The sequence below is a fragment of the Emys orbicularis genome, chromosome 6 (genome assembly GCF_028017835.1).
Source record: "Emys orbicularis isolate rEmyOrb1 chromosome 6, rEmyOrb1.hap1, whole genome shotgun sequence".
Classification (NCBI taxonomy): domain Eukaryota; kingdom Metazoa; phylum Chordata; order Testudines; family Emydidae; genus Emys; species Emys orbicularis.
The window spans coordinates 15,868,626-15,888,499 of NC_088688.1; the positions used below are offsets into that span (position 1 = coordinate 15,868,626).

Here is a 19,874-nt window from a genome sequence, read left to right on the forward strand (position 1 = left end):
TCCTACCTGAGCTGCATACCAGTGCTCCACGAACAGACATCTTTTCTCAGCAGGAGGTTGTTCAGTGTTACTGCATTGATCATGTAGAAGAGCTGCTTGAAGACTTGCTGAATAATCTCCGGGTCCAAGCCCTGGTCACACATGATGCTGTGAAACGTATTCAGTTGGCGAATGACTGCGTCTAAGCTGTAAGAGTTGTCACCATCTACCATGCTGGATGATCGGTTCCTGTAGCCCATTGGCTTCACGCCTGACAGACCCTGGATGCTCTCACTTTCCAACATTGCAGACACTGGGGGGAAAATTTCAGAAAGGAATGGGGACAAGGCCTACATTTCCCTATAAGTCACCAGGAATGATTTGTTAGATTACCTGTAATCTGTGGTTAATTTTATATAATTGCTAATATGCTACATTCTACAAAACAAGACAATATTATGGCCTAACGGTATGACAAAACGACTGGGATCCAGGAACTCTCAGGTTCTAATCCCAGCTCTGCCACAGATTCCTTCTGTGGCTTGGGGAGAGTCATTAACTTCTGTAAATGGGGATAACTTTAACTTACTGTACTTACTTCGGTGGCATACTTCAGTTGGGAAGATTAATTAGTTAATAGCTATAAAGTAATTTGAAGATGAAAAGTCCTAGGAATTAATGTTAAGGAGAAGAACTCACTTAACATACTGTGAAAATTCAAATACCTCTGCCCAGAGCGATAATAAACTCTCCTTTTAGTCCCAACCTGTAGCCTTAATCAAGTCTACATTTAAAGTGATTAAGTGGCTGGGAAAGAAGATTAAAAGAAATAAATCTGTATCCATTGGCTAAGTAACGATTAATGGAGGGATATGACACGTCTCTCCAAGGAGCAGAAGGCTGCACACGCTGAGATGGTACAGCCCGGTACAAGCAGGTATAGGTATGAGGGGTGTGGTAACAGTTTTAGAGGAACATAGTGTAAACATTTCCTAACAGTCTCCCAAGGGAAGTGGTGGAAATCTAGCTAGAGAATATATATTGTTGAAGGGAGCAGTCCGTCGCTGGCAGGAAGATGGACAAAGTGACTGAGATTTTTGGTCCTACAGTTGCACACAAACTTCATATCCATGTCAGTGCCTGGAATGGAGGACTGTGGGATTAGAAACAATGTTATAGTGCCACTTCTTGGCACTACCAGCTCCCCAAAAGGAGGAGGAAGACAGACGATTCCATCACTGGGAAAAATCCCATTGACTTTCCCTTCAGTTCAAGCACTGTCTCATTCATGAACTTTATAAATAAAGCCACCAACCATAGTGGCCTTCTCCAGAGCACTAGGGATATATTTCTTAAACTGTTATCTGTTTTATGCCACCACATGCTTTCGTTTGGGTGAGGAGAAGTGTTGCTAACACAGAGCAAAGGTCTCCTATACACCTTCACATAATATAAATACCCCAAACATACCTATCATTGGTTGCAACATGCCTTCTGCTATCTTAAAGAGCTGCTGATAGATCTGAATGGAGAGGTCACTTAAAACCTGCCGGTACTCCGTGAGGTCAAAGTTCTTAAGACAGTGCTCATTCTGCTTAGCGGTATTTTGTGTCATAAAACCCTAAAAACAAAACAAAAAAAGAGAGAGACCAACCCCCCCCGTTCTGTTATTCCGCCTAATAACAGTCCACTGACATCACTGCAAAAAGGCCTGTAAAAGTAAATGAAAGTGTAATGTTTCTAGAATGCTACCTACTGTAGATTTTGGTCTTAACAGTTGAAAAAAAGATCAAGATTCAAAAATCACCTACGATTATTCAACAGCTTATTCATAAGTTATTAGAATTTTTTAAAATGAAATATCATTAAGTAATCAGCTTCATTTTAATTTCAGCAAGGGGAAAGGAATTCCAGTTAATTAAAAGATAAAACATGTTTCCCATTGAATTGAAAATGACTGTTTCAGTTCCCTATTAAACACTAGGCTACCCATTTGTTATATCATGAGCACATACTTATTCAGAGCCACCAGGAGCCACATATTTTAATCTTCAAGTTAAAACTTCTTTGTAAGAACGGAAATATTTGCATGATAATAAAATATTTTGACCTCTTGGTTAACTTATGAATTATACACTAAAAAACCTTATTTTTTGCAGGTGTCTCCCAAAGTTTTCAGCTCTGCTTTTAATAAACAACTTGAGAATTCCCCTGCAGAACTGGAATTAATTTGCAAACTGGACACCATCAAATTAGGCCTGAATAAAGACTGGGAGTAGATGGGTCATTACAAAACCTAATTTCCCCCATACTAATTTCCCCTACTGTTACTCACACCTTCTTGTCAACTGTTTGAAATGGGCCACTCTCATTACCACTACAAAAGTGATGTTTCCTCCCTTGGTATCCTACTGTTAATTGAGTTATCTCGTTAGACTGACCTCCCTCTTGGTAAGGCAACTCCCATCTTTTCATGTGCTGTGTATTTATACCTGCTACTGTATTTTCCACTCCATGCATCTGATGAAGTGGGTTCTAGCCCACGAAAGCTTATGCCCAAATAAATGTGTTAGTCTCTAAGGTGCCACAAGGACTCCTCGTTGTTTTTGTTAAATGCAGTACTGCTACAGAGACAGCAGAGGGCATACAGAAGCACAAACCACTGTTACTGACCAAGCCTTACCCATACAATTCCTTTCATACTATATACAAATTATTGGCTATGCAGTGTCTCCCACATTAGAATCTACAGAAACTTGACAGATAATTTGATTCCAAGGAAATGTTGGGCCTAAACAAATATTCTTGCCTGTATCCTTTGAAGCGTGACGGCTGGCTATGTTTAACACAAATCGAGAGTGAATTAGAAGGAAACTACACAAGCATCTCTATGTTCCAAATTTTGGTACCATAGTATATGGCTGTACCTAAAGTAGTGTCAACATCCCAGTGGACAGGTACCACATAAATATTTTTTATATTACCAGAACTGCGATAATCTGATTTGACCACAGATTATCAAAGTTGATTGACACTAAACTGAACAGGTGTGAAAACTGTGAAACTGTATCAAGAAGACTGGTATAAGAGATTACCTCCTCCCTGAAGAAACTTTATGTTATGATTAGTAGTTTTTGATCTTGTGCACCTCAGAAGTTCAGAACTAATTGAGCACAATTTAAGAAAAAGCAATAACTTTCAGAAAAAAAGATTTAAACCCATTTTTTTCTGTTTAAAAATCATCTTAATGAAGGGTTCAATCCTGCAAACTGACTGCATTGAAGTCAAGGGGAGGGCTCTCAGTATTGGACCCAAGAGAAGATTTTTTCAATCACAGAACAGCTAATTGTGAGTTTGACCTTTGAACATTGCTAGAACGAGAGGGAAAAGTTTTAAACTAAGGATCTGATATTCCACTGAAACATGTTTTACACCAGTATTCCTCTACAAACTTCACAGGAGCCACTCCTGAGTGACACCAGAGTCAGTGAGCAGAGACTCGGGCGCTTGTTGTAAGAATCTCTCAAAGCTTTTTACCATTTCAGCATGATTATTGATAGTTTAACATCCTAGTTTGACCCCAGGTATGGGGTGCCTGGAGATGAGCACTTAAGTGGAATGAACAAGAGATTTCAAAACTGGGTGAACGTTTTTCTGCAGCTCTGTTCTTTACATAAATGTCTCACCGTATCCCCGCTGTACTGCTTTAGACAATGTAAGAGGCGACAGGTGTTAGCCAACCAAAATGACGTCATCTGAAAATCATCATTGTGTTTCTGTGAAGAGCAAAATTAACATGTGAGATTACTCTTTGGCATTTGAAGCTGGTCTATTCGGACAAGGTGGTTGTCCTAATAGCAGAACTATAACCCTGTGTACAACACATGCAATGAATGGCATGCTATTTTCATTCCTGCATGAAATCTCTCTGTTACCATGGCTGCTACTAAATTCTGCTCTTAATTAGAACAGTGTAACTCCAGAGTAATTCCATTTGAGTCACTGAAGTTGCTCTGAATTTGCAACAGTGCAGCACAAAGCAGAACGTGGCCCATATAGTAAGATTAGCTAATCAAATCACATGCTTCAAGGCATAAACAAATCACCTGCATGGATTAGGAAGGATTCTCCACCAACACGTATGACACTGTTCATTTGGTTAGATGCATTGTGTTAGTTTGTTTTGCCATTCTCTGAAGCATGAGATATAGGCCACTGACAGAAACAGGACACTGGATGTGATGGTCTAATAGCTATGTGAGACATCAAAAGATGTGGCATTTAGCATAAGTTTAACCTGTATCGCTACTGTATTATATCTGACATGCCCTAGGGCCTCACTCTGAGTGCGGAGCATTCTGTTTAACCAAGAACTTCCTTAACCTACAAAAGCCGAGAGGCACCACTGTGTGGCCTAGTGGACTGAACACGTGCACAGTCACCAATAATTTTAAATTCCAATCCTACTTTGACAATGATGCACTCGCTGCCATCAGGCAAATCACAACCTCTCTGTGCCTCTGTTTTCCCATGTACAAAATGGAATAAAACCACCTCCCTTACGAGGCAGGCGAAATAGCAATTCATGTTAGTACAGCAATTTGGAAATGAAAAGCATGACAGAAGTACTCAGTATAATTCAGAATTCCATTTTTGTAGTTCTTTACTGTAGTGCAGCTAAACCCTGGAAGATTCTTTGGCTAAGAACTGAACGTTAATTAGGATGAGATGGCCCTGCTTGTGCTGGATCTTTAATGATTCATCCCACTGCAGAAATTTCATTCTTTGTCTTTGCTTGAAATGAAGCAGGGACTAGTTGAAAGAGATTGGGAGAAACGGTTATAAATCAGAGTCTATTTTGGGCGGGAGTGTCGTGGACATTAAAGCGATATGTGACCAGCACATTAGGTTATAGCACAGGTACATAAAAGAGCCAGCCTCCCCTATTCTCAATTCAGGTGATTTAAGAAGCAAAAGCCAGAAGGGAAGTAAAACAATGAGTTAGCAGGTCAGGAAGCCAAAAAAGAGACTAGTAGCAGAATTAGTTGTGTTCTATGGATGGTTCACTCACTGAGCATCTCTCCTATGTGTAGAAAAGTAATTTACATCTAAGGGCTGGTCTACACTGGGGTGGGGGGTGGGGGTGGGGGAGGGGTCGAGGTAAGGTACGCAACTTCAGCTACGGGAATAGCGTAGCTGAAGTCGACGTATCTTATTTCGACTTACCTCCTGTCCTCACAGCGCGGGATCGACGGCCGCGGCTCCCTCGTTGACTCCGCTACTGCTGCTTGCCCTGGTGGAGTTCCAGAGTCGACAGGAGCGCATTCGGGGATCGATATATCGCGTCTAGATGCGCCGTGATATATCGATCCCCGATAGATCGATCGCTGGATGTACCCTAACTCTTCGATGATTTTTAAAACCCACATGTACCGGGACAGTTTTATTATCTATATTTAGTTGACTTTAAAAGAAAATCCCAGAGTAAAACAAACAGCAATAATCAATGGTAATATCATCATGTCAATATTATACTCGGGGCATGAGTTTGTTGAATATTTGCATGATTGCCATCTGAATCTATAAAATGAGACATCTTTAGGTACCTATTTCAACCTCAGAACTAGAGTGTTACATCACATGCAGCCTCAGAGCTCATTTTAATACAAAGAAGACATACCTTTAATACTTTCTTAATGCCGTTTATGGTGGAGGTGAGTAAGGAGTGCACTTTCTGGTCGTCATTGATGTAATCTGCATGCCTGATGCACATGTAGAGGATGTAAGCAGGAAGACATGGAACTGTGGCAGAAACTGTCTGCGGTTTGAGATCTAGAAGTGGAACAAAACAAAAGGGAGTCTTCTTACAACCTAACTTTTGTTAGCTGAGCAGGAGAATCAGAAACAGTAGAGATGTGTGGAAACCAACATCTCACACATCTGGGAAAGATCAGTTCTGAACGTTGCAACTTAAGCTCATCTCTGAGAAATTCCTGAACTTCTTGAAAATGCTTCATACGAGCTGCCCCGCTATCGTGTACCGAAACCACTCCAGAAATACCATCTACTAAATCTACTCTTCATCAACATGCTGAATCAGGATAGCGCGTGGTAGAATTTACTAAATATTTAATGTGAAAGCAGGGATTGCCCGAAGAGGAGGAACTTTAAAAGTTACTGCTGTGATCTGGTACCATTCTTCATTTACTTTTTGTAGAGTTTCATTATACGCGGGTGTGATAACAGAAATCATAAACACTAATGCGTAGTGTGGCAAGTGTGACAAAAACCTGAGTATTGGATGGTGGTGCATGTGCCAGCAGTGGCTCCAACCAAAGCCTTCAGCATAAGTAGCGCTCAAGAAGCTGCATATTGCAGAGACTTCAGAATGGCTTAGATGACAAAATGTTTCTGTTCCATAGGCCTACAAGAGGCTGAAGGTCTGTATTGTAATATCCCTTTTCCATGTGTCAACCCATCATGGTGTAAGGTTGACAATTATTGCCCACTTAAGGAATTACAGCTTCATTTTAGCATTTTCAATGCATTGTCATCCTTGAGTAAGAATTATATCTAAGGACAACAAAAGAATGAGACAAATTGGAGGTGAATTTGTCACTGGTGTAACTCCATTGAAGTCAATGAATTTCCTATGAAGGCATGAATTCTGTCCATACCGTTTTAGAACACTAAACAGCACTGAATTGAAAGCACACTACTAAGTGGGAAGGGGAAACACGAGGACGGCTGCTTATATGAGAGAGTTGGATAAAGGAGGTTCTTGATCTGACCAAAGCACTGACTACTCTTGTTTTTCATTCTCTCTTTCGGGGCTCAATGCTGCAAGGTTCTGAGCATCTCGCGCAGGGGCCTCTGGACACTCACAGTTCTAAGCAAACACACATGGTGCTGGGCTTCACCTAGAAATAGTTCCAGATTTCTGGGCCAGGGGAATCTCAAGTCATGTGTCACAGATGCTGGTTACTATTTGTTGGAAGACGATCAGAAGTGTGGCTAATTACCAGTCCCTCAGGGGTTTGCTGGGCAGTTTGAAGGGATTATTCCCAACACTGAAATCAACATGATTTAAAAAAACAAAAACAAAAACCCTCCAAAACCCTTTGTTTTTATAAAATTCTTGAAACAGTTTGAGAGATTTCCCCTGGCACTGTCCGTGCCGCCCGTTCTCAAACATAATGGAACTCTTCACAAGTGAGGAGCAGCATTTATGTGCCGCCAAACCCATTTCTAATATGCTACTATTTACATGGTACCAAAAGTGTGCTAGATGTGTGAAGATATGGGGCACAGCACTGAAGAGGTTCAAACAGGGGCTACCAACTCCAGGACACCAGATTTACTTCACTGATTTGGAGAAAAAAATCCTCTCTTCTGAAACAATCACTTTTCCTTGAGTCTGTATTATCCTCTAATTTTTGGATTCATAAAATGAAAGTCACAGGTTCCCTTTACAAATTATATTGAGAAGCTTCAAATTTGTAAATTCAAAGTGGGAGGAACCTCCATCCTTATCCTTACCCTCCCCCTGCTTACAAGGACATGCACACATAAGATACCAACATAAAACAGAAGCTATTAATATAGAATATAAACCCAAGCGAGGACTCAAGGTTGGTTTATTTACTGCTTACCCTGTGCTATATCTGTGCACATCAGAAATAACTGTGCTCATTTACTCTAACAAAATACTAAATGAATGAAACATTCCAGCACTTGCTTTCCAGGAATGATTGGAGAATCAGGTACAGAACCCCATTGCTATTAACCTGAAAACAAATTTTTAAGTCTGAAAAAAGAAAGTTATAATCAGTAAAACACACATTCCATTATTTTCTTTGTAATTATGGACTTCAGACAATTTAATCTAAGGGGAAAAAAAGTCAAAGCTAGCTGAGAATTTATGCCCTATTCAATAAAGCACTTAAACACGAGTTTAAATCCATTCTTATTCTGCAAAGCACTTAAGCACATTTTTAAATAGTTTGCTGAATCAAGGTCTTAGCTAGGTAGCTGAGTACCACATGCCTTTAATATGCTCAATTTAGAGAGGTTTTACAAATATCAAACTATGTTATACCTTGAAATAAAGCAAACAAACTCATTTGAATGGTTAAATACACACACACACACACACACACACACACACACACACATTATATATATATCTATATCTCCTGGAGTGATACAAAAATAAATTGGGTTAGTATTTCATATTTTAATGGTTTAGAGGGAAATGGAAAGAGCGGCAAATAAGGTCCTAACCTGTAATGAGGTTTCGGATGAGAAGTGGCTCATCTTCCTTGTAATATTCCAACATTCCCTGGAAATCTTTTTCCTTCCGTTGGACAGTGACCTGCCTGGTAAGCTCATGTCGCCTCCTCTCTGTCTGTGCTGTAGCTTGGATCGCTGTGACGAGAAAGAGACAACTTTGAAGACGGCTGAATGAATCACCGAGCGCGGTACTTCCATGATAACTATGCATTACAGGTCTGATCCAAAGTCTGTTGAAGTCCTTTGTGTCTTTCTTTTGACTTTAACGGCCTTTGGATCACCCCTGTGTGAATGTGTGACATGAGTTTGTTATAATATTAGCTGCTTTAGATAGACAGATAAAGGACCAGAACCATAACTTGAACTCCTCATTCGGGCAGAACTCTCACTGACAAAGTAAAGGGTGCAAGATAAGGCCTAAAAAACCTACAAACATTAGTTCCTTTAATAAATGTAAGATTCACTGGACAATATTCAGAAGATGGTGACCTTACTGGAATCTTATGAACGTATTACTAACACTAACAAAAGCCAGGCTTTGGGAAAATATGCGTAAGCAACATATCTTGTCGCAGAATGCACAGCAAAATTAAAAACTACCGTGTCACGCTGCTGAGTATTGTACCTACATACAATTTTAATCAAATGGAAAATTATGAAGGCCTAATGCAAGTAATGGTAAATGTCAGTCGGATGCATGTAAATTACAGTGACAAAAGCCACCTGCACCAGCTGTGGTGCTGTGAAATTCCCTGTTTATTCAGCTTAATTTCACTTAATGTCTAGTTTTCTGAAATCAGTTCATAAAATCAGAGCACCATAGTTTATCACTATATCCAGTGAGGAAGAGAAATAGTTTCTATGCCATATAGATATCTTGTCCCCATATTATTTTCTCATCAAACTTGGGGCATTTTTCAACAACCTTTCTAAATATCTTTAATCCCCGTATCAGCCACAGAACAGAATTACTTAAGAGTAGGTGGAGTTTCCTTTTGAAACACTATGTCGGCCACAATATACACTGCATTAAAAGAGCAAGGGCCACTTAGAGTCATTAAAAGGACCGTTTCAAATCCCACAGCATGTACCAAATATGTCAGGTAAATGCCTTCTAGTAAGAGCTGAACATCCATTCTCGCCTCAATTCTGTGGATGATTTATCAAGTTTAAGATGATCCACATCAACAAATTAAGGGAGATGGCAAGATCCAGGATCTTTGGAAGAGGTTGACCATACAGGGACTGACATAATTTGGGAAATAATTTCCCAGTTATCTCCTCCCTTTGGTTTAGGACCATACATTGAGGATAGATGAGGTGACTGACTGAAGTTTTTTTTTATCATAACGGTAACTGAGACTAAGGTTCAAAAGTGCCCTAAGCATAGCTTGGGGTGGGGTGGGGGAGGTTAAAAACGTGGGACCCAATTCTGTTCTTTCACACCAGGCCAGATCTCAGTCCATTGAACTCAATGACTTCACCCATACAGTAAGGTGGAATGACAGAGAATTTGGCCATTGGAGCTGAAGCAGAAGTTCTTGTGCACATCCATCTGAAGAGCAATGCATACATTTCACCTGTGTCCAGCTGTTCCACTATAGAAAGCTGCTGGGCTCATCCCCTGCCCAGAGTATCGTACCAAAATAGAATACAGAAGAATTACAATTGGAGAGGTCACAGAGACTCACTGGGCAACAGAGAGCTTTGTGGCAGCTGCAGAACAGAGACTCCATTTGTTATGCCTATTATACGCACGCCAAGAAGTTTGACTCCTCCCTCTTGCTCTGAAGCCAGGCCTCCTCCATGAGGAATGAAGCTTTGAGAAAGAAAACTTACACGATGACCTGCATTGAACTCCTAAATTACTTGGAGAAGAAACTAGTGACTAGTTTGTAGGATGACAAAGAAAAAAGATGAGGAGTATCTGACAAAAGTGTTAACTTTTAATTACATTTAGTAAAGAGAGACATAATTCTGAACGAGAACAAAGAAGAAAGAGCCTAAAAAAAGTCTATGACGATGGCTCTAGGCAAATACTTTTGTGACGGTCATAGCACTAACTCCAAATCCCAAATGTTGCTATGGAATATGGGGGCTGGTATCTGGTCCTGAATGCCTGCATGCCTTTTGAGGCTAGGCCTGCATACATAGGAAAGAATGTCATTGAAACACGTAGCTGAACGGGCAGTGTAATAGTAATGAAGAAAGTGCCTTAAGAATACTGAACAAAGGTCCCAAAGAAGGGGCTGGGGGACGAATAGGAAGCAAACTCATTGTTAGACATCTGAAATATGGAAGATGAACTACAGAAGAGGATGGTGCTATTTCCTAGTTATGCTTCAATACTATAGAAAACCTGCATACCAATAAGAGGATAATCCAAGGAATCCCATCCTGAGAGGTGAAAGAAGGATGGCCAAGGAAATCTAAGCTACATGTAATGGCTTGTCTAGATGAACACCTAGTGTGTGGAGTATAAATCTACCGTGCACCAGCAAGCTGCGCACTAACTGTCCATGTGGACCCTCCTACTGCACACTATAAATTCCCTAGTGTTCTTTGACATACTCCCGCTTCAAAGTAGAGTATGTCACAGCACACTAGGGAACTTCTAGTGGGCAGCAGCAAGGTCCACATGGACAGTTAGTGTACAGCACACTGTAGATTTACACCACAGTTTGCTGCACACTCACTGTTCATCTAGACAAGCCCCTAGAGTGCTATAGGGGAAGAATAAGGATTAAATGGATAGACCACCCTAGGGGATTCTTGAGGCCTAAAGAAATGCACCTCCAGGTGCATGTTTAAAAAGTCCAGTATAACAGCAGCAATGTGATGGGTTGTGATCTTTAAACTCCTTGTTCCATAGTCTCTAGGGCTGCAAGTTCAATGGGTCAGGAATCCTCAGGAGAAAAAAAGAATAAGGGCATCAGGATGAAGGGATTCAACCTGCTAGACGCATTTAGAAGCTTGTGGAGGCCTGGAGAGCTCTTCTCTCTCTCAGTTGAGGCAAGGGGTCTAACTGTTATACAACCAATAGGCCTAAATTGACATTTCTTCGGACATGAGCATTCAGGGCATTACTGTGACCTGGCATACACTGGAGAAGAGAAAAGGACCCAAATCAAGGCCAGGTCCTAAGATTTCCTTATTTCCAACAAAGTCACTTGTTTTGCCTGGCTCTGTTGAAGTCACTAGAGTTACACCAGGGATGAATCTGTCCCCAAGACAATTTAAAAAAAGGAGACATACCAAATGCTCAAGCGACAAATGTTCAGAACTTGGAATCTGAGATATGTCCAAAAACGCTTAGGTGCAAGACAAGTAAGTGCTCACTTAAAATGGGTACTGGTGAAAACAAACTTTGATTGCCTCAAGCAGCTATCCATTTTGCAGGTGCATGTTTTACATTCAAGCACAACTAAGGTGCCAAGTTATGATTATATGACCATGAGGGTAACACCTCCAAGAAAACAGACCACAAACACACTGAATGCAGGAACGTCAAGGCCCAGATACCGTTAGGAACAGTGAAGTGAGAGTCATGCACATTGTTTCTATAGGAGAGAACTAACAGGCATGTATTGGAAGTGGGAGGAAAAGCTTCTGAGAATGACATGCAGTGATCCTTAGGGGTGTCCATGGGACACCTACAGGGTCAGCGCTTCCATTTAGGCGACCTAGGCGGATTTGGGGGGGGCGGCAATTCGGCGGCGGGGGGAGGGGTCCTTCCGCGCTCCGGGTCTTCGGCGGCAATTCTGCGGCGGGTCCTTCACTCGCTCCGGGACCCGCCGACGAAGTGCCCTGAAGACCGGGAGCGCGGAAGGACCCCCCCACCTCGCCCCGCCACAGAATTGCCGACGACGACCGGGAGCGCGGAAGGACCCCCTAGGGCGCCAAAAACCCTGGCGCCGCTCCTGGACACCTACATGCTTCTCTGTGGTGTTGGAGGTGGAAACATAAAGCCACAGAACAAAACCCAGAGACCTAGACTGAGCCTAGAGTAACAGAATTCCATTTCCCCAAAGAAGGTAACAAAACCAGAATTACCTTCAAAATCCTGGACCTTCTTCATGTAAATCTTTAGCTGTTTCTTCAGCTTCTTCTCATTCTTTTCTAGTTTTTCTAGTAACTCTTTGAGATCCTGAAAATTAGGAAAAAGGGTATTTAAAAAATTGCCCCACTGGCTGATCAGGACCCAGCCCTCTTGGATACAAAGACACTGAGAAGTACATATATGCTGTATTGAAGCATGTTAAAAGGTGTGTGCAAATGCAACACTCTGCAAAGCTTCCCGGAGGATAGCGGTTTACTTCTCTCCATTGATAGATATTTGTACTATGATCTGGATCCCTGAAAACGTGCAGCACTTCAGGGTCAATTTCTGCAGCACAGATAAGAAAACATCTGCCTTTCAGACTTGTCATGTCCACTGCCACCTGCAGAATTCCTGTGGCCAGGAATCAGCCAGTCACCAGGGAGCTTGGAAGAACAGGGTCAGAATGGCACCTGTACACCCCTACCTGCAGAAAGCTTGTTTATTCCGAGGTACTGAAAGGTTAAAAAAATTAGCCCATCTATGCACATCCAGTGTTTAAAAAAAACGTATTGATTTGTCTTTGCAGAGGCCATTTCAGTCAGTGTCAGACCAATCAATCATGTAACCTGAGCTGCTTCTTTTCATGGAAAAGTAGAGAAAGCCTGCTGTCAAGTTTCTCCTGCACACCGGTGAGAGAGAGGGAGAAAATGGCAGCTTTCAAACAGTTTCCCGCATGATGTTATTTTAAAGAACATCTTTCTTCTCTCCCTAGCAGCGACCTTCTGATCCAGAATTTATGGCGTGAGGCCCTGATGCTGTGAACTTCTGAGCTCCCTCAATTCCCAATGAATCTAGTGGGACTGAGAATGCTCAGCCTCTTGCATGTTCAGGCCCTCAATGACTGCTTTTGAAAAAGTCTTTTAAAATAATGTTGCCATGGTATTTAAAGCATGACTCTGCTCCAAACAGTGATTCCAAAAAAACGGCAGGAGGGAGTCCCCTGTTCATGGCCTTTCAGTGACTCCCATAAAAAACCTACTCAGTTTACAAGTAGACAGATTATTTTTCCTAAGGCCTGGGCTACATACATTTTTTGTGCTGGTTTAATTATCTCAGGGTGTATGCAATTATTTTGGTTAAAAAAAGTCATAATGGTACAATCCCTAGTCTGGATGCAGTTTTATATCAGTAGAAAGGTGCTTTACAGCTGATTCTCCTTCCCATACAGGATTAGCTATAATGACATGCGGCACCTTTATACCGACATAATTGCATCTATACTAGTGAGGATGTAGTTTCAGCTGTACCAGTATAGTTAGAGCAGTACATCTTGTGTGTGTAGACAAGCCTGTAAACTCACCCTAGAACCTGAGAATCCCACCTCATGTACCACTGCCAGAAACAAAGCGTTTGCAGGCCAAATTAGGCCTTCAGTTATACATGTGCTGCCTCTCACACATATAATAGGTCAGAATTTCACCCTGCAACTAGAACTTTATCATAATTTTTTTTTCTTTTTTGATGATTGGTGAGCGAGGCGAGAATCCAGTTCCCTCTCCTACAGTTGTGCTGACTCTGGTGGTAGCAGGAGTAAACAGTAGTAAAACTTATATTTGTCATTAAAATCAGCATATGTGATTGTGAACACCCAAAGGGCACAGAAGTATTGAGTAAGGAGGTGCCTAGTCTCACTTCAGAGTAGGTCTGCACTTCACGTGCTTTTTGGAAAAGAAACTCGTCTACATCTGATTCTTCTTCCTAACCTCCGTATAGGGAGTCAACACTACAAAATGAAGTCGACCTAAGTTATGTTGACGTACAGCCACTGCAGTAATTACATTGCTTTTTTCATGTCCACACTATGCTCCTTGTGTTGGCGGTGCACGTCCTCCCCAGGAGCACTTGCACCGATTTAATTGTCAGGGTGGGGAATTGTGGGATGGCTTCTGAAAGGCAGCAACATAGAATCATAGAATATCAGGGTTGGAAGGGACCTCAGGAGGTCATTTAGTCCAACCTCCTGCTCAAAGCAGGACCAATCCCCCAACAGATTTTTACCCCAGTTCCCTAAATGGCCCCCTCAAGGATTGAACTCACAACCCTGGGTTTAGCAGGCCAATGCTCAAACCACTGAGCTATCCCTCCCCCACAATGCAATGATATAAGCAATGCAGTGCCTACACTGACACTGCATCGACCTAGCTACATCAGCCTAAGCGCTTCACTTCTGACAGTGGTGGAGTTATTAAGTTGGTGTAGCGGGCAAATTACATCGTCAGGAGCGACATTTTAGTATAGACACTTACAGAACTAAGTCCATGAAAGCTGCCTTACGTCAACCTAACTCTGTAGTGTAGACTGGGCCTTGGGCTTTGTTATTCTACATCCTATATCCCCATGATATACTGCTGGTCATCCCCTCCCTTTGATGGCTATGTAAAGAGTTAATCACCCACTAAATGACTGATAGGCTCATGGTGCTGGGTTAGGATGGGCTGTTTTGTTTTCAAAGCATAAGCATAAATGCTATATATTAATCATTTGGCTGGATCCTGCTCCCATTCAAGTCAATGGCATCAGTGCCACTGACTTCAATGGAACAGGATAAGGGCTAAGCTTTTCTCCTTTATCTCTAGGGTTTGCTGCTGCTACCGTCATTGCAGGCAAGAGATGCACCTCTGCCAAGGGATTAAAGTTGAACGCCTCACACAGCGAGCAAGAGATTTTTGTTTTGCTGTATGACATACTTTTCCCTAACACAGAGGATTAAGAATGAGTTAACAGTTGCCCCCCAAATTGGTCTCATGGGGTCTCCTCTCTGAATGACTGTTTAACATCAGCTGAAGAGGAAATCATTCTTTCATCTGTCTACATGTTCACATAAATAAGCCCACATCTCCTGTTCCTGACTCCTCCTGGAAGTATTATGCAGTAGGTAATGATTTATAGTTTATCACCTCAGGGCTTTATTTCCTGGCTGCCATTCATATGTAAATGATTCTGACTCGTCTGTTTGAACATGATAAAGTTCTCCAAACAGACTGTCTTGAGTGAGGCAGCAGCATCTACCCACCCACACGGGCTCAGGAAATGCCAATGCTTATAAATAAGGCTACGCTTTTGGCACACAAATTTTTAATAAATTTCACAGCACAGGTGTGCAAAAGAATGAAAAGTCACAGAAAGGTCACCAAATAATGTAGTTTTTGCTACATTACCATATAGAAGACTATTGGGGGTGCTAAAGGTGAGGCACTGTGGGGAAGAGAAGATTTGGCAAGCAAGCCCACCCTGCATTCACCCTGCAGCAGCAGGTCCTAACACATGGGACGGGACCCGATTCCCTGCTCTGGGTGTTGCACATGGAGATGCAGTGCCTCTCAGGTATGACCCATCCACCCTTCCATAGATGGAGATGGTGGGGCGGATGGGCCAAACCCAAATGGTGCTGTGACCCAGTGCACCAGGTCACCATGCCACTCAGTTTGGGGGCCTAATCAAATGTGTTTTTACAGCCATTTCCAAGATGTTACAGACTTTATTCAAATTCATGATTTCTGTGAAAAAACCGTAGCACTACTTATAAATAACGTTAATAGATTCAGAGGTTTAAGGCCAGAATGGACAACTATGATCATCTAGTCTGATTTCCTGCATAAGACGGACCATAACATTTCAGCCATTATTCCTGCTAGTGGAGGGAGTTATTCTTCCCTACTATGTATATTAAAGCGCACAGGGCCAGACTGTGGCCTTAAGCCATTTTGCTTATGTCTAGAGAATGGCACGTCACTGGGTATATCACGAAATATGATCTTTTACACCATGCAGCATGAGTTCTCCTACTCACCATCCAACCCTTATAAACCAGTGGTTCAGTGTTCTACAGCAATTGCCCACTATGTTGTTGGAGCACCACTGGGAGTGCTTGGGACCACTAGTGCATATAGCTTATGTGAAGGCAGCTCTGCTGGCTGGCTGGTTGTGTTCATATATAAGGGTGGGTGTGTTGGGAGTACTTCCCATCTCACCTCTATCAACCACTGATCTGTTTTAACAACATAGGTCATGAAGGACAGTGGTTTTACACGGTCTCTTACCAGATTTTCATTTGTGAGACGTGTGATTTCTTGCTGGATGCCAAATTCCACCTGGGCCTCTGGTGGTAGCTGTAGGGTCTGGAAAAATGCCTGCTGCTGTTTCTCCATCTCTTCTCTCAGGGTTTCCATCTGGGTTTTCAGCGTTTCCACCTCCTCTTCATGCTCTCTCCTCTGATCCTGAAGCTGGGCTTCCAGGAGCCTGATAAGAGGAGGAGTGAAGGGACCGTTATGATAATCTATTCTGATCTTCTGTATTACACCGGCCAAAGTACCCCAGTAACTTCTGCATCAAGCCCATGACTTTTGTTTGAGCTCTAGCATATCTTTCAGAAAGACACCCAGTCGTGGTTTAGATTCAAGTGATGGGAAAATGCTACGAAGATTCGTGTAGTTTTGTGGGAAGGGAGACAATTTGGTGCTATGGCCCTGGTCCACCACTCACTGAAGTTAACTGAAGGACTCCCATTCACTTGAGTGGGAACTGGATCAAGCTCTCAGTGTGCTACATGAAAGTTACCGCTGCTTTGTAGGAGAAGTGTAAGGTGTTTAGTTACTGTACTGTACATCCTTTGCTGAGAAACCCAAATATCTAAAAATACTTTAAAATAACTAGATAAAAAACAGCCAAGTATGAATTAGTTAAGACTTAAGCCTAGATTTAAACAAACACCAGTGATTTCAGGTGTTTCCATTTTTAGATGCCCAATCTGAAACATCTTAAAGCAGCTTGATTTTCAGACAGTGGATGCGAAGCAGTTTCAGGAAATCAAGCCGCTTTAAGTTGGCTTCAGCTTTGCACCCAAACACTGAGATGCCCCAAACCACTAGTCACGTCTGAAGATGTAGGCGTAGCTTTATAACCTTTGCAGTGGAAAATATCACACTGACTCAGATACGGCAGAAAGACTGCAAGACGTTTCCATTTTCCATTTATTTTTTATTCTTTTCTAAGTCATCTTGAAGAATAACAAGTTAAATAAACCCCTTAGAAAGTGCATCAAAGGAAAATTGAAACTGTGGCTTGGGGGGGGGGGGGAGGGGGTCCTTTAATCACAAAAGGAGAAGAATTCCATGTGGATGCACAGCATGTAGTTCTGTGCCGCAATAAATTAAAGCACAAGCCGTACTTTCGGTAAAATGGACCATATGAGCCATTTTTGCGCATTTCTCTCTCCTTTTCCTCCCACACACCTTCCTAATTCAAATGGAAGAACAATTCATCATGTAAAGGTTACTGCCCTCCTGAATGCGGCTGCACTGCTGGGTGTACTGATAAACAATGTTTGGCAAGTTAATTTATTTTTAAGGGTACCAATTATAGTATGCCAAATGGAAATCTCTCCCTTAGTGCTTTTAAGTATTCCAATAGGATCTAAACAAGATTACAAATGCTAGCAAAGTGGTTGCAGCAAGACTGAATGGTTTGAACAAGAGACTGAAAGTTACAAAGTCCAAAGATTTAGCTCTGTCTCTGCCACTGATTTCCTGTGTGGTCTTCAGCAAGGTACTTAAGCACATGCATGAAGTCTGGCACATGAGTCATCCCACTAAAGTCAAGAGAACTATGCTTGTGCTTAAATGTAGGCACGTGCTTATGTACTTTGCTGAATCAGGGCCTTAATTAGGGCAGGTCAAAAAGGTTTTCTATCTAAATTGTGCTTCAACAGAAAACTTGGTTTTCAACAAGCCAAAGTTTTTTTGTTTTTTTGTGTGTGTGCAAAATGTCTGCTTTCCATGGAAAATGTTGTCTTTTTGATTTTCAGCTGAAAACTTTTCAGTTGTTCTGTTCAGCGGAGTCCAACCTCCTCCCCATTTTCTGCATTTGTAGGCGCGCACACACACTTTATATCTGTCAGATGGAGATAATAATGAACCTGACCTCAATGACATATTGTCAGATGTTAATATTGTGTTGGGCTTGGAAGGTGCAAAACCTTCCACTATGCAGAAAAGTACAAGTATTTTCATGATGCAGTTTCATATGGGATCAGGTCAGTTCTGAACCAAACACACAGACAAATATGGTCCTCTTGTAATTGCTGTTCTGAGGAATGTAGGCAGCCAATCATCCCTGTCATATTTTTCATATTATTCTCGAAAGAGCTGCTGCCCACCCTCTGATTGCTTTAAAATTGACACTACATTTTAATAAATATTACTACTACTTTCCCCCTGATAGTGCTTTTCATCAGATGATTGCACTTTACAAACACTGATGGAGAGGCTCACAGCACCTCTCTGTAAGGCAGTTAAGTATTATCATCCTTGTATTACAAAAGGATAAAGTGAGATGGTAGAAAGATTAGCATGTAATTATCAGAAGTTCTGAGCACTCCAAATAGTATCAGAATTGGGAATAGGCTACTGGGAATTGGGACTCCTAGATTCTACTTTAACCATTATTCATCCTCCTAAAAGGTGATTAGTTTGGAGAGGTTATTACAGATACACTGTCCTTGCACGGTGGACACTGAAATTGCAGGAATCACCTACAATGCTTCCCTCTGATATATTCATCCACAAAACAGGAGTGCATTGGAATGAGTGTCGGAGGTAGTAATAATTCTCCTTCTGGCACACTTCTAGACATTGGATTAAGTGGAAAAGGAGTAATCCAGGTGAATTTGAGAATGCAAAGAGGACAAAGAAAACTACATTTAAAAGGGACTTAGCATCCTTTCTTATACGTTCATGAACAGAGCACTTTAATACACTTTTACATAAGGAGAAGTGCAGTCAGAGCTAAAGGGACTATAATTATGACACTTGGGGCGAAACCCTGACTCCACTGAATTCAGTGGAAGTTATGCCATTGACTTCAGCGGAGCCAGGAGTTCATTCATAAAATACCATTGTTCCTCCCCACCAAATATAAATATCTCTAAAGCACATTCAGCCTAATCCAAAAAGGGGCTGAGCACTTGCAGTACCCACGGATAGGGTAAGGTTTCCCAGCACCTCTGGGAATCAGGTTCATGGATACAGTTTTAGTGTGGGACACAGTGATACATGCTTGCAGTAATGCTGCTGAACTGCATCCCAACCCAAACTTGAGTTGGTTGCTGTATTCCTAGAGACGGGCGTGAGTGCCAAGGTTTGGCTCCGGACCACAATTTCCCGAAACCTTAGAAAGGTTCCATCTCCCCCTCAAAGTTATGGTGGTTCAGCTTGGGTTAGCCCCATCTCCAATTCCTATTGTAAAGGACAGCAAGGCAGAGAGAGTACATATAAGCATATGGAAGAGGTGGGGGAAAGGAAAGAGGAAGAAGAAAAAAGCATTTGACCTGGCAACTTGCTTTAGACCCTGATAGGCCAAGCCGAGCTCTCCATCTTCATTGAGATAGCCCCAGTCCTCAGTCTTGCTAGAAATAAAGGGCAGAGAAAAGGGAAACAAGAGGACAGGAAAGAAAGGCAAAAGGTCAATTGCAAGAGAATGGGGGAAAGTAAGGAGTCCCCATTAC

General features: G+C 41.9%; 1 protein-coding gene across 1 annotated transcript in view; it reads right to left on the reverse strand.

Annotated features, from left to right (window-relative positions):
• The window catches only part of MYO5B (myosin VB), a 256,177-nt gene that overhangs the window by 7,601 nt on the left and 228,702 nt on the right, over positions 1-19,874 (reverse strand). The window contains exons 29-36 of the mRNA XM_065406951.1: positions 19,698-19,775; positions 16,414-16,612; positions 12,325-12,418; positions 8,263-8,406; positions 5,660-5,811; positions 3,666-3,755; positions 1,450-1,600; positions 7-292 (exon numbers count right to left, since the gene is read on the reverse strand). Of these exons, the coding sequence (XP_065263023.1) occupies positions 7-292; positions 1,450-1,600; positions 3,666-3,755; positions 5,660-5,811; positions 8,263-8,406; positions 12,325-12,418; positions 16,414-16,612; positions 19,698-19,775 (1,194 nt within the window). The remainder of the gene's footprint in view (positions 1-6; positions 293-1,449; positions 1,601-3,665; positions 3,756-5,659; positions 5,812-8,262; positions 8,407-12,324; positions 12,419-16,413; positions 16,613-19,697; positions 19,776-19,874) is intronic.